General features: G+C 36.7%; 1 protein-coding gene across 1 annotated transcript in view; it reads right to left on the bottom strand.

The window, feature by feature from the left end:
• The window catches only part of eys (eyes shut homolog), a 251099-nt gene that overhangs the window by 124338 nt on the left and 110476 nt on the right, over positions 1-16285 (bottom strand). The window contains 4 exon segments of the mRNA XM_065295946.2: positions 1566-1737; positions 7702-7847; positions 9540-9647; positions 11749-11845. Of these exon segments, the coding sequence (XP_065152018.1) occupies positions 1566-1737; positions 7702-7847; positions 9540-9647; positions 11749-11845 (523 nt within the window).

Consider the following 16285-nt stretch of genomic DNA (forward strand, 5'->3'; position numbering starts at 1 on the left):
CTGGGCACAAACTAAAACAGGGATCATTGTAACACAACTATTTTACATACACATATACAGAGCCGAACGATCTGTGCTTTTGAACTTTTTCTCTTATTGTCAGAAGATGAACTGTCATGAATTTGTGAAAAGTTTTGAAGTGTTTTGGTTAAGATATTGAACAAAGAGTTTTAGAGGCATGAACGTAAATTTCTTTATGGTTTTTTTTTTCGAGTTGGGCGTGTAAGTCACCAAATCATATTTACTGTCTTGTTGACTAAAACATAGCATCATTTTGAAACATGTCAGCAATTCCTTAAAACTGTGCGTGTGAAGATCAAGCATGCGTCAGCTCTGTATGGTCTTAACTATAGACCATACTCATAGACCATAGAGTACAGACGACAGATGAGCATTTCACCACAAAAAGCTAAACATGTGACTCGTGCAGCGGTAAAGGCGACATAGAATATGTGCAGATGTGAAGCTAAGGTTCATCCAAACAGTTGCTAGATTTGTCGTTAGCTTAAGCAGTCTAAAAGTCGCTAAATCTAGCAATACAGTTGGCAACAGATGCTCTCTATAAACCCCACCCACTGATTAACATAGAATTTGCATAGAAGTTGACTTTGAAAATAAAAACCATAAAATAAAAGAAAACATAAAATGAAACTTTATATCAACTTTATATTTGAATTACACTTTTGTTACTACTATTGCATGAGCATTTACAAAAAAAATAAAAAGTATTTGCAGGGTTTTTTCACATTTGCCTTTTATATTTAATATTGGCAGTCTTGACTTAAGATTGTAGAAAAAATGAAATGTCAAATCATTCATTGCATTTTTGCCAGGGATGCATAATCACCTTGAAAATGAAATAATTTCATTTAATTTTCCATTTTGGCACATATTTTGCATACATTTTTTAATAATGAAAATGTAAATGATTTTTTTATCATTAATTTATTTATTTAAAATTGGCAGAACAAATCTTCCATAAAAAACTAAATTTCTCTGTCTGTTATAATGAACCCCACCTATGGGGTAATGTTTGCACTTCTGTTACTTTCGGTGCAATTTACAAGAACTGTAGGTCCCACAAACAAACTTTAAGTGTTCATTTGTAGCAGAGATTTGTGTGTTGCTTGTGGAAAAATATGATCAATTTTTTTGAATAACCGAGTCATATCCAAAATACATTAGTTGTGCTCCACTCTCCCCTACTTTGTTTTTTACAATTAGCCTTACGGTAGGCACTCTTCAATGTAAACTGACATGAAAAAACTATTAACTACATGTTATAGCATTTCTAGAGAAAGTTTTTCTTAAAAAAATCTGTACCACCAAAGCTTCTTCACTTTTTTGTAAAATCCAATTTTCAAACTTAGTTAAATGACCAAAGTAAAGGAAACAGCTGGTAATGGCTAATTATGTGGTGGTTACTGAGTGCAAGTAGACTGACAAACAGGTAATTAAGAGCGATAGCAGGCAGATTTACCTGTTAAAAACACACAGTATGGCTATGATGACAATCACATACACACACACACAGAGCTCTTTTCAGTTGAGTAAGATTAATGTACCTCCCATGAACACAAGGACCGGATGAGCACTCATCAATATTTCTCTCACAGTGATGGCCCATGAAGCCTCTGGAGCACACACACCGGTAACCGTTACGACCGTCAATGCATCTCCCGTTGAATCCGCAGGGATTAGATTTGCACTCGTCGATGTTCACTTCACACCATGTACCTTTATGGAGAACAAAATCAAAGCTATATATATTTAAGTACATGAAGCGTTGGATGGTTGACATTAAATAATTGTGGGAGGTTGATATATTCAAAACTATTTTGAACAGCAATTCTGTAAATTATTATGTATGCAGATTTTAGACTACATTGAATATTTGTGACCCTGTCTGTGAAATCCCAACGTGATTTTATGAGAATATGTGTGTATTTTTACATGAAGTATAGTTGCACCACACCTACATCTTATTACATTTTCATACACACTGAAACATTTAATATGATCGTCTTGACAGGACTAATGCATTCATTATTTACCTATTAACAGCTTTACAGATGTACAGATTTGTACGTATTCCTATTAATAAATATTAAAATAGTGGACATTGGTGTTTCTTACTCTTAATCATATTAATGACATGTTTTCAGTCATATTTCATATCTATCTACTTATTTAAGACAATTAAAGCAAAGTATGTATGTGGAAAATAGGGCTGGGTCATATTGGTATATTGTACTGTATGTGGTGAAAAGCTGAAAATAAAACAGTAAGTAGTTGACAGACTTTTGTCTTAAACATTCAACTGAATTGACATAATAGAAAGATGAAATAAGAACAAAGAGCAAAACTGTTTACGGTACATTATTCCCTAACTTAAATTTATGACCCAGTGGTTGACGTAAATCCACTCCAAAAAGGTTCAGTAACAAACACCTTAATAGGTCATGATTTACCTGCAAACCCAGTAACTAGAAGAAGAGACAGTTAAATCCTGAGGCAAGAAAGACTCGGCAGACACACAGAGACAGCTTGACAAATGACGAAGATAAAAACGCGAGCCAAAGAGGCGCGATACTAAAGAGCAGACAGCCATTACTCTTCCCCTGTAACTACACAAACAAATGGAGGCATTTCCAAAAGCCCACAGACATCTAAATAGAGAGCAAAACCCATCTTTTCCACCTTATAAATCATATGCAGATATTCCAGGAACGTAAACCTAATTCACGCCCGACTACACGAATAATCAGTAACTTCATGGCGAAAGCGAAGCCATGAGTCGCTAAGGTCACACACTAACAGTAAATTAAAGCTTAATTTCAATTACTCTGTGCTCGATACACAGCGAGCGAGTAAACAAAACGTTCACCCGTGGTATTTTTCAACAAGAACTTTTCAACCTTTTTCCTTAGCACTGTTTTTTTTTTCACACCGAGCTGATTTGAAAAAGCGTAGATAAACAATGGTAGGAAATAAAATGTCTTTTAATTAAAGTGTTTTTTCCAATCGCTGTTGTTAATTCCCTTCATATTGACCTGCTGTTTAAGCCCTAATGAATTTATTTCCCTGCGGCAGGCCATCTACAAACACGACGAGGAACTGTCAGTGGATTGACTGGGTATGAACTGTAGAAATCTCATTAACCCCAAAAAACACCACCAGAGATATATCGTTTCTACACTACAATGGTTCTTGACACAATGCTTTTTGAAGACAGCCGTCAATCGACAGCTTCGTAAGACAGACCGAAGATCTTCAGGAAGATACAGTACATGTACCCGCTCCACACGCTTCACAGACAATAGATTTACACCATCAGCGCTCCTAACAAGATTATACAAACCCTCTTCATCTGCATTTCCTTGTCTGATTTGACAAATAACGCATGGTTCCATTTGACTTGATAGAATATGAGAAGCCGTGGAGGGAAGAGATTATAAAGCTGTCGGGTTAATCCTAATGTTGGCTTTCTTAAGGGTGCTCACTGTACTCATGGGAGAAGTGAGAAAGATCATATAATCTCCTCCTCCGCTCCTCAATTACTCTTCTCTGCAGGAACTTCTCAAATCCACAGCCAGTTATCAGATTTGCTGTCCAATGGGGGATGAGAAGTGCAAAAGGCCAGAGAAAGAAAAACACACAGCACAGAAGAGATGAGGAAATTCTCATAGTGAAATACAGTACTGTATGTCTATGTGCAGTGATTGTTTTTACACTTATGTGTAATGTATACATTTAAGAGACAAACTCACAATTTATACTTATAGGTTGAGCTTTATGCCACTTACACAATACTTTTTTATGTACAATTAACTCAACTGTTGGTTTGTTAAGTTTCCTTGAACTTCTTTTGTAAAACTAACTAAATTATTGTTTGTTGAGATTACTTAAATGAATTGCATGGAACCAGTTGACAATTTTGAGTGTAAATGATGGTACTTGCCAACTGGTTCCATCAAGGGTGAAAAGTGAAGCCAAACGTCTTGATCGCCCGCCAGTGACTGATCCCAGTATAGGTCATAAACCCCGCCTCCCCATGTTATTCAATGGGACTTGAGACCAACTAAACAATTTAATTACACTTCAATTATCTTTTTTCCGAAGTTGGTTTCTGTCATGTACTGTAGTTTTTATCACTCTGATGTAAATTCAAGTGTTTGTTTTTAAAATAAGTTTATTTTTTTGTTAGTTATTTAATGCTATAAAAAGGTGGTGTCACGTCATGATTGACAGCTGTGGTATGCACGTTCTGCGAGTGCGGGGACGGGGCCTTGATTCCACGGTTTTACTTCCTGCTCACTACTGCGCAGTACTGGTCCCGAAATCGCTACTGCGCAGACTCTAGACCCAAGATGTCAGGGCCGTATCAGGACACTGGCGGCTTCACTTTTCACCAACAGAAGACAGCGAACGGGCATCGTCCATCTTTTTTTACAGGTTATGGGTTCCATTAACTGTGTGATGATGGAACAAATGTCTATTCCAGTATGCAACGACACTGTCATTCATGCAGCTTATTTATTTAAATTTATTTTAATATTTCAAAGCAGTGTTTGTGATAACCAGACGACGGGATTGTGATAATGATTCCCTCATCTTGGATTTCCTGAAAAGATCTCGTATGCGATGTGTCGATCACCTATTCGTCCTCACGTGATGCAAATTCGCAGATCAGAGTTCACCAGAGACTTGAATTTTTGAATGCACATTTTTTTTCGCAGGAGTTTGCGTTTCCGGTATGCCAGATTTGCATGTGCATGAATGGAAGTCAATGGAAGGAAAAGTCTAGTATGACCGTGGCATTATGCATGAAAACTCCAGAAAACTCTTTAATTAAAGGGTCATTTCAGGTGGCTGAACTGCAGCGGTGTAGTGAAGCTCATCTGCAACTAAGAACTCAAAACTTGCCTGCAAAATGTGTGCTACGCAAAATTGCATTTGGTACCAATTTGGTGGCTGCATTAGTTACCCAGTTTGCACAATTCCTAGAGTTATCTGGGTGTGAAAACATGCAAAAAAGTTTCATAATACATCCCAACTAAAGAGTCTTAAATCCAGGGCACAAATGTAGATCGGCTTCATATATCTAGGGTAAGACCACAGGCCCAGCTGAAACAACCGCAGCTACCGTGTTGGTTTCCAAGCTTTGTTGTTACATAATAAAATAATAAATGCAACCGAGAGGCATTATGTTAAGAATTTATTCCCCCTTTGTTCACATAAAGCTCCCCTCAAAATGAAAAGCACTCAAAGAGAAACTTACTGGATCACAAATGATAAAATTTCATAGAACGTGCCCTTTATACGCCGTGACCACGCAACACACGTTTTCAATTTAAAAATCATTTCGCCACAGATCAGCCATAAGGGGCCAGCTCTTTGTATTTTAGATTTAGGCTTTCTTGAGAAGTTGGGTTGCCGCTACACTTCTTATTAGGACAACTATTTCTTGCGAGCCCCAGTTGGCTGAACCAATCCAGAAAAGATCCTCTGGTCTGAGCTCTCCGGGGACACGTCGGTTTCCTCAGATGAGCTCAGAGCTGAGAGAAAAGTAATGACTGGTACACGACAGAGAAGGGCCTGATAATAAAAGAGGCTTCTGTGGGGAATTAGGACCTGTGTGTCGGCCTGAGCTCTCCCAGGAGTTTCTCTATCCTTTGAGATTTCCTTTTCCTCCCTCGGCACCATGAGGATAAATTGATGATGCGGTAGGAAAGACAAATGAAATTAATCTTCAAGCTGTCTGATGACCATTGAGATAGAAAAAAAGCTCTCATTTCTGAGTGAACTAAAACATGAAGTAGCAATGTGATCTCATTAGCATTCTTATGGATTTGTATGTAAACTGTATGATTAAAACTTACATATGCAATTAAGTAATGATTTATATTTAAGATGTTTTGATTGCATTAGGATCAATTATTGTTTCTGTATATCATCTGGTAAAGCATTGGGTTAGCAACACAATGATCAAGGGTTCAATCCCAGGGAATTAAAACATGTACTAATACAAGACACACATAGAGGGTTCCCACACCTTAGTCAACTTCAAATTCAAGGACCTTTCAAGGACTTCCAATACTGTCAAATTCAAGGACTAAATGTGGGGACACATTTCAAGTGAGAGCAAGGTTACATCGTGTTACCTTTAAAGATACATTGTTACATTTCCTTTTTGAGGGAACTTGCGCTGCATCACTGTGGTGAACCTGTTTGGGGACGCCTCCAGGGGTAAATGCGTCTGAATGTGTATATCAAATTCAACCAATGGTGAGGCTTTATGACAAAGACAGGGTGACGCAGGAGCAAGGAAGTATATCGCTATCTGAAATATTGCCAAAGACGGCGTTACAGGGACACAGGAAGTATGACAAGGAAGATGCAGCGTCTTGTTCCCTTCTAAGGGAACAACAGTTACATACGTAACCAGAGACGTTTTCATGTGTCAAACACAACTATGCAAAAAAGAATTTTGGTATGAATCAACATTCACATACAGAAGATAAAAGCATTTAAAGCAAACAGTTTAGCACGTGTGCTTAAAAAGTCTAGATTTTATTTATTATTATCCTACACTACACAAGGAATAATATGGATTTTTTTCCCCCAGAAAACTTCTTGCATAAAATAGATTCAAGCACTTTCAATGACCTTTATCTATGCATGTATATTTTCAAAAACTTCACAGGGCCTTGAAGTTTTTCCCCAGATTCACAAACTTTCAAGGATTTCAATGTTAAAACAAAGATGTGACTGCTGAGTTAGTGCTATATACTAGCGTTTTGGCTTTAGTTCTACTATTGATGTTACAGTTACGTTTTGCAGGTCCATACTGAAAAAAACCCCCACAAACTTACCACTCAGAAACGTCCATTAACAATCTCCAAACAATTGATTATTCCTCAAAATCTGATCCAGACTCAAACATAAGATCTGTTTACACACACACAGAGCTACTGAAGGAGAAACAGCCAATCAGAGCAGAGCTCAACATTATTATTCATGACCCTTTCATATAAGATAATAATAGACCATTTCATTCTAAAGACTAATCCTAGGGCTGTAAATGGACATAAAAAGCTGACTCTGGATCATTTTTGGACTTAATAAACCACAAACCTTCTGTGTAGATATCAGGGAATATTGTAACAGATTATGTCAATGCATTCTTTGGCATATGTAAAGGTTTCAAAATTCTAAATCTTACAAATCTTCAAAAATAAAAGTGTTTAAATGTGTATACCTTTAAAGTCATACATAAGCAAAAAAGCTTTACATTTTACTGTAAAGATAAGTGTTTATCCAAACAAAGAAAAGGACAGTATGTACGCTTTACGTACCAATGCATATGAATGCAAATGAGATCACCCTCTGGGTAGAGGAAACAGTGGCAGAAAAAGAGCAGTGTGAAGATGAACAAATCCTGGATTCAAATGCAGAAGATGATGTGTAAGAGACTCAAAGTGAAAACTGTGTGTTGCTATATGTGGGAGTGTGGGATCTCATTAATGTGCTGATGAGCTATGTGTGTGTGTGTGCGTGTGTGTGTGTGTGTGTGTGTGTGTGTGTGTTCCATCCAGCCAGAATCTGTCAAGCTGGAGGGAGAGGAGTCCACATGGATACGATAAGCCCCCGTTTCTCTCATTGATTTTGTGTCTTGGGTCGGGGCCGTGGGGGACGTACCTGAAAAGCCGTCAGGGCAGACACATATGAAGCCCCCGGGCTTGTTGATGCACACGCCGTCGTGGAGGCAAGGGGAAGATTCACACTCGTTCACATCCAGGTTGCAAAATGGTCCGAAGTATCCCGGGACACAGAGACATCTGAAACTGGAAATGCAAAACAGAGTGGGGAAGATTGGTCAAGCAGAGATAAATATTTACAATTTTAGCAAACAGCTTCTGCAACTGTCATTAATACCATGTATTATTATTATTATTATAGAATTTATAGCATTTTAACATAAGGCAATTACATACATTGCTTTAAAGGGGACATATCATGAAAATCTGATTTCGACTTCTATCAACCAAGAAAAAGTGATAATGATCAACCCAGTAACTTTTTGGCAAAACATTCCCCTTTGTGATGTCACAAGGGGATCATATTATAATAATACCACCCCTTAATCTTCCCTATCCAACCACGGCACTGCCATTTGAGAGAGAGAGAGAGAGAGAGAGAGAGAGAGAGAGAGAGAGAGAGAGAGAGAGAGAGAGAGAGAGAGAGAGAGAGAGAGAGAGAGAACACCAATGGTGATCAGTGTTTGCTTTTCATTATCTCATTTGAATTTTAAAGGGCACACCCACAAATGGCAAATTTTTGCTTACACCTACAAAGTGGCAATTTTAACATCTTAAAATTAAATTGTATATATGATTTTTTGAGATAAAACTTCACTTATGTTCACATATTTAAATCTTAAAAAGTCTTATAATTTGTTCATTTAAATACCAAAAAGACTATGCCAAAAAAGCCTGTCAGACGCCACATTTTAAATTCTAGTGATTCAGCATCCTATCAAAACAATCAGAATAAAATAAATCAAAAAGCTTAACTGACTGTCAGGAAAAGGTCTGATTGATAGCAAAAATATATGGAGTTAGTTTGTGATTCATAACTGCGGCTAGTGCTATCATTGGGCAAAATGATTGACAGGTTGATTTGCTTCAAATATTGTTTTAAATACCCTGTCACCCTTCAATCAGAAGAACTTGACCAGTGCAGCATCTGTCACCTTATATTTTCCTTTAAATATGACATCATTTGTTGCAGAGATGTTTTGCTTTAGTTTAGCCATACTGTAATTCCAGAATTATTTGTTATCCTACACTAAAAATCTTGTTTGATGTAACAAACAATGCTTTAAAGCGAGCACACATCAGTAAGCTACTATTTTTGTCAGTACACTGCACAAAGACAAAAAAACAACTGACAACATAAGCAGGATAAAAGAACTCGGCTAAAAAAGACGTCCACCACCAGGCTCATGAGTCCTGTAAAGCGTCAAACAAGAGCTTGTGTAGAAGTGAGCCAGAAAAACAGACATCCCTTAGATGAAAGCAATTCCAGAGGAACGCTGAGAGCACGCGATCACGTGGGAGTCCGTACATGATGGAAGACGAAGCCCAGACAAACCATTTAGGACTCAAATTGGCCCCAGGATTCCTCTGCCCAACTTCGCCGAGAGCGGCCCTGGGGCTCCCATTAAAGCACAACGAGCAGAGACTCCGGCAGAGGAAAACCAATATACACAGGCGTGATGTTAACCTGCTGAACTATTCCCTCACTTGTGTTTAGACCAGCAGCTTTTATATGTCAAAAATGAAAAAAGACCTCTTATCCAAACCAGAGCACTTTAGACAATAACACCGGCTACTATCAAACTTGTCTCATTTTTCCGCCGTCTAGTAAAAACAAATGGTTCAGAGAGGATACACGGGCCCTTACATCATCATCAATTTATGGGGGTTGCGGTACAGAGCCAAGAAGCTGAACAACAGCGTTGCCATGATACTTGCCCGTTCTCAAGGTCTTGGCAGGCGCCTTTGTTCTGGCAGGGGTCGGAAGTGCACTCATCGATGTCTTGCTCACAGTGTCGGCCTGAAAAACCCGGCTTGCAGAAACAGCTACATGAAAATGACAGAGAAAAAATCATTTCATACTTTTGATAAACAGTCAACATCAATGCTAATCATTAGCAAAGTGTCAAAAAAGCAGTTGGATGCGTGACAGAGTATTTCTGTGCTGAATGCACTTTGTCAGGGTTCATACATGTTTCAGAAAGTTTTTTTCGAACATGGGTACCCTTAACGTACCATGGGTAGACGATACGCATCATATTCCTTTTATGGGCACTTCCGACTAAAAATGCACGCTCACATGTCAATCAGCGTGAGAGCAAGAACTACGAGGACGCTAGTAGTCACAGGCGCCAACTTTGTTTTATATCAAGACTCAACAATGGCACGTATAAAGAAGAAGTGTGTTTTTGGATGTAAGAAGAAGTAAGCCAGCATTGTGAAAAGAATGGGTACTGTTTGCTAATCTGGGGGATGCAGCAGAGTTTTGCGTGTTTGTTTAATGCTGGATTTCATTGAAAAGTCCCAACCGGGTCATAATAACTGGCAGGCAGTAAATAAGACTTGTTATGTTGCCATATAATGTAAATGACACAAACATGTGGTAAATGTAGTAGGTTATCCAGAGATAGTGGGTTTGTGTGTGTTGCTAGCTCTTTATTCGCTCTTCCCGCAGTACGCCCCAAGGGTGTCTTGTTTTTTCGGGAACATTTGCTTGAGCTAATCTGTCTCTTATAAATCTGATAAAGACTCTTCAGAGATATAAATGATGTAATATTACTCTAAAAGGTACTCAAGATTAAGATTAAATAAGCGAAAACAAGAATGTGTTATTGGATCTTTAAATATGGTAAAGCGTTGCAAAGCGTGTTTCATTCTGCATAATGTTAAGAACATTACTAGAAAATATAACCTTGATATCTTCAATGTTGACTGAGTAAGATCATGATAAACATTGAAATCAATGAATGAAATCAATAATGAGTGAAATCAAAGTATGATGCCCCTGATCTCAAAGTTTGATTATGAGGTTTTAGCCTGAATTCTGTACAGAATGAAGATTTTTTATCATGTGACACAAAAAGGGGATACGCTGGCTGCTCTTCGGTATATAAATACACTTTTAAAAATAAAGGTGCTTAAAAGGTTTTGCAGTAGAAGAACCATTTTTGGTACCTTAATGAACCTATTTTAATAATCTAAAGAACCTTTAGAGCAACACAAAGTTTTCTCAGATGTTAAAAGGTTCTTTATGGAACCATTAAATCAAAAATAGTTCTTCTATTGCCTTGTGAGGTACCTTTATTTTTAAGAGTATATATTCATAAATGTATGTCATCTCTATTTTGCTAAAGCACGTTCCAGACACTGGAGTAAAACCATCATGTGGACAGATGCACTGAAATGGATGTTTCTGATAAATATAGAGTTTTATGTCTGGAAAACGAACCCTAAAACCTCAGCAGAGCGGCAGCGAGTGAACAGCTTAAGGCAAAGCAACTGAGCTGCAAAAACAGAAGTCAAGGCAGAGCTTTGACCTCAATTCAACTCAAATGCGGTGCCATGATCCGAAACGACCATTCCAGCATGACAAAATCCACTAGTTAACAAATATAAGGACATACGAGAGCTTACTTTCATGACCTGGATTGGTTTTGTTATTTTGACATTTATTTATCATTAAAATTGTACAAAATGTGTTGTGTATTAAATATTTGATGCAATGCTATAATAAGCATATTACTATATTATAGTATAGTATAGTATCTACTAGATTATTGCTATTTATCAAAATAAACGAAAAGCTTTGAATTTTTTATCCTTTTACCTTTAACCTTTTTCATCCTTTTACATTCATCCTATTTAAAAGGTCCTGTTTCAAGATACGTCAATTTTTTTTTACAAATACAGTGTACAGTATGCTTTTCACAAACAAAATATCAAATTATTTTGGGAGATTTTTTAAAGAAACTCTCGTCCCTACATTAGAATAACAGCAGGTTTGACATGACAATATGTTGAATACATAATCACAAAAGTTTTTGGGGCAAACTGTTCCTGTAACACATTAAAGGGCTAAAGCTCAACATATCTGTTTTAAGTAAAACAAACACAACAGAGAACTAAAATTAGTCAAAGGCACAAAAACCTGTAACTGTTGACCCCATCCACACAATGGCCTTGGTTCTGACAAGGTCTGGACACGCAGTCATCACTATCAATTTCACAGCGAGTTCCCTCGAAGCCTGCAAGACAGATGAGATGGTCATGGATCAGTAAGTCTCACTGTTCCCTGAAAGCGTTAGGATCAATGATAACAAAGGCCCTCAGTGAATGGCATCTTAATGGAAGCTTGCACCTCCCTGTGGCCCATCTCATCTGCCAGGCCCCACGCTCCAGGCGTCTCCTCCGAGGGCCCGAGCAGCTCTAATAATACCTCTGTGCCTCCGCAGATTAGGCTGAGAGCTCGCGGTGGAAGTATGGAGAGGATCTTGTTAAGATTGGGGGAGATGGAGGAGGTGAAGTTCAGGAGCCTCTTTGGTCGTGTTCATTACGGGGATGAGGGAAGGGGGGTGTAATCAGCTCGGCACTCTTGTTGGGGAAAAAAAGGCCTTCGGAGACGAGAATATATTGCCCATTTGAACCATGCTTTTAAACCAGATACTTTCCACCTATGATTTTTCCACCTATAGATAATACCCTCCTTTTAATATAGAAGCATTCATATAGAAGTACAGAAGTACGTACAAAAGCCATAGCACTTAATTTAATCCTTTAGAAACCTTCCCTTTTACCACTCTCTTGGTTTAGTTGTGAGAGCAGGTGCTATGCAACAGCAGATAGACGAAAAGAAAACCGTCAGCATTATGCATTACCAGCTAATGTTTTCAAAAGCGTAATGAGCTTTGATTTCATTTGTAGTCGACCCTGAATATATTTACATTTCCAGTAAGCACACTTTATTTTGAACACAAATCAGCACATCTGTCTCGTCTCCTCCAAAGCACTTTAAAGCACGGGGTGGTGTATTGCCTTAGAAATGACTAATATCAGAAACAATTCAACGGCAGATGAGCAGTAAGGCAAATTTCTTTATTACACATGCCATGAATCATGTTCTTGGCATCAATACAAGAAAGTTAATTTAAGGTCAAGTGTTAATACACAGAATATCATTATTCATCTATATACATTTATTTAAAAGATGTTGGTTAAATTTAAACTTTGCCATGAATGAGAAAATGCAGAAAAATAGTTGCAATATTATTCCAATAATATTATTTGTACTTATATGGGGGACGAAAAATGACTTAAGTATATATAAATACATATATTAATAAAAACATAAATGCATAAATAAATACATGTAGAAATACAAAAATCAACAAATTAATAAATACATAATGCATAAATAAATAGATACAGAAATAAATGTAGAAATACAGAAATAAATACATGTAGAAATAAATAAATGTAAAAATAAATGTAATGGTGCAAAATAATACAATTAAAAGTTGATACTTTTGACAAAACAATATATTTATTTATTTCTGCATTTAATTATTTACTTTTTTGCATTTATGTATTTATTTATGTATTTCCACATTTAGGAATTTATGTATTTAATAATGTATTTATTTCTGGATTTCTACATTTATGTATGTATTCATTTATGCATTTATATTTATTCATTTATTTATTTATATACACTTTAGTCATTTTAGTCCTCCATAGTATGACTTATCAACCTCACCTTTTATTAGATACCAGGAATTACAACTGAGTATTGGGTCTGTGTGTACAGTACAATATCAGGTGAATTAAATACAGCTGGTATTTGTACAAGATGAAGTGTCAATCATAGCCTTGGCTGATCTCTACTGGGGAAACCTGGAATGTCAATGCATACGCAGCGGGAACACAAGCGTCAGAGCAGAAGTTTTTCACTGTCGATGTATAAACCTGTGGCTTACACAAATGTTCCTGCTCGCTTTCCCAGCATCCTCTGTGCACCCTATGAAGACATGCAGGTAATCCCTAAGACAAACCATCCCTACAAAGTCAATATAAAACAAGCTTCAAATATATCTACAGCAACACTGACATATGATGTTTGATTCTCTGTTGGGAAACTGATAAACAAGAAAACATCTAGCCATTTTATGGCATACTGGTAATATTTGGTAGCTCACTTGATTGAGTGTTGCCGTTCAAAACCATGGGTTCAAACCAAGAAAACACTTTATAGCCTTGAAGGCACTGCTAGTTGAACTGGATAAAAGCATCTGACAAAATGCATAAATGTATTTTTGTTGTTGCAATTTTCAAACCTCCATTACATAAATACATCACCAAAGGTTCATTATTGTACTATTAATGTACATGCATACAAATAAACTTTTATTTTAGAACTGATGGGTGTCAAATAAACTCTCAGATATCAGTTCATATTTATCCATGTTACACATATTATACTACAGTGTAATAATTGATCAACAGTAGTTGACAGCTTTTTATTTTACTATTTGATGAAAGATGCATTAAACATTTTGCAGCTTTAAGAAGAATTTAAGAAGGTTTTGCAATAAATGACACAAATTCAAGAATCTATAATAATAATTTTTAGCTTACATCTTTTAACAGCAGGTATTTTTAGTGAAAGTGAGTTTACTGTGCGCGCACATGCATATTCTTTAAACTTTAAACCGAAGGGTCATTAACTAGCAGGATGAATTAATCAAGGTGAACTACAGCTATTTCTATTATTAACAAACTTTATAAATAACTAAGATTTATGAATGCGGTCTTAAAGCAACAGCATACTGGTAATTAGCCTCGGCTCGTGGTCATCCATCTGAGTGACACAAGCAAAAAGAGGGCCAATGCTAAATATTTATAATCACCGGTGAACATACACGGGGAAGAATGAGCTACAGGCCAGATTTCAGCACAAAGGCCAATTGTGAGGCAAAACACAAGTGACAGTTTTGAATCTAATTAACAGATAAATGTGTTGTTTTCCCAAAAACTCAATTTGAACTTTTTGCATTGTTTTAAATCCCTGAAATGTGTGCTCTTTGGCCTCGATGGGCCAGTGTTAACAAGTCATAATGTTTTATCTTTTTTTTTTATTGCATATTATTATTAACTGTTTATTGTAGTTATTAACATCACCCTTATATCGCTACGTGTTGCCCATCTCTTTCAATGTGGTCATTAGTAGGTAACAATTATAAGCAAATGAATGACCGTCCTCTCAGTAACTTAGTAAATATTCATAATCACCGGTGAACATACATGGGGAAGAATGAGCTACAGGCGAGACAGATGACATGAACTCTACTGCTTCGCTCTCATTGGTAGTTGTTTCATATGCCACATATGCGAATACGCCAACTACCTGATGCCAACAATCGCTGACACTCGTGTCGACGAAGTCACCAAGCTTTCATTGAAATGAATGAGATTGTGTCACTCTGGCCTCGTTTACACTGCTTAGCTTGATACCCAATTCTGATTTGATGCATAAATCCAATTTTCTTACTGTGCATTTACACATTCTTTTAATTGTGACTGATATCCGATTCATGCATTTACACTGTAATAGTGTTCTTGCGCCACATACTAGTCAACATAGACGAATAAAACACAACGAAAATTCTACTGTTTGTCATAATTTGTTTAAAGATTTGCCTAAAGCGCCATCACCTTTTAATCCCTGCGTTCTTGATTTCTTAATTATATTTCTGTATGAGATTTTTTATGTGTGAATTAAATGACCTAACCATTTTCTCCTCAACCTTTTCAACAATCCACTTTAAGGTCAGTAAAATGTTCTTTGATTGGTTGTTAATAATCTGTTCAATGATTGGTTTAAATGGCTGCCGTTCACAAAAAAATAAAGGGTGTATTCCAAGAGAAAATGATCTTCCCGTATGCCCGTTTCCCTTCAAAGATCAGAACTCTCTATGTTTTAACTCTAGAGAAGGTTGCACAATTGTCTCATAGTGTGGCAAATTAAAATCAACTTGGCGATTAGAGCAAAGGAATACACACGTCATTTTCTCTTTATTTGGATTGACTGTTTGTGTGACATTCCCTTCCTGAAGGGGAGCAAAAACGGCATTTGGAATTCACCCCGCAGATGACAACCGCTCAAAACTAATAACAACAGTAACCTGGATGCTGCGAATCATTTTGACAGGTACAGTGTAATATTAAACAAAAAATAAATGTAATAACATATATGACATTATAAATTATTAAACCAAATAGTGTGTTTGTGACATGAACTTCTTGTCTTATCTAAAAACCGGAATTAAACGAGTTTTCCTCGGGAAAGGACTGTATGTGTTTAAAATAATCTAATAAAATATTTCAAATCAATATTTAATACTTCTTACCTTACTTATAATGTAAATAGCAACGTAATAGTGTGATAATGTGAGCATGTTGTTATTGATACCTGCTGCCTAAACATTACATAACACTAATATCCTATTATAAATTTACAAAAGTTTTGACAAACAATAGATCGTTGGAAAGCTCCAAGAAAAAATTCAAACCTTTTAGCAGTAGCAATAATGTGTTGACAAATTAATTTGTGACAAGAGTATAGCAAACCAATGACTCATTTGGATCATTTGGATTATTAATGGTAACAAATATAACCATACTGTAAAGTG

This window comes from Paramisgurnus dabryanus, chromosome 20 (assembly GCF_030506205.2).
Source record: "Paramisgurnus dabryanus chromosome 20, PD_genome_1.1, whole genome shotgun sequence".
NCBI lineage: Eukaryota > Metazoa > Chordata > Actinopteri > Cypriniformes > Cobitidae > Paramisgurnus > Paramisgurnus dabryanus.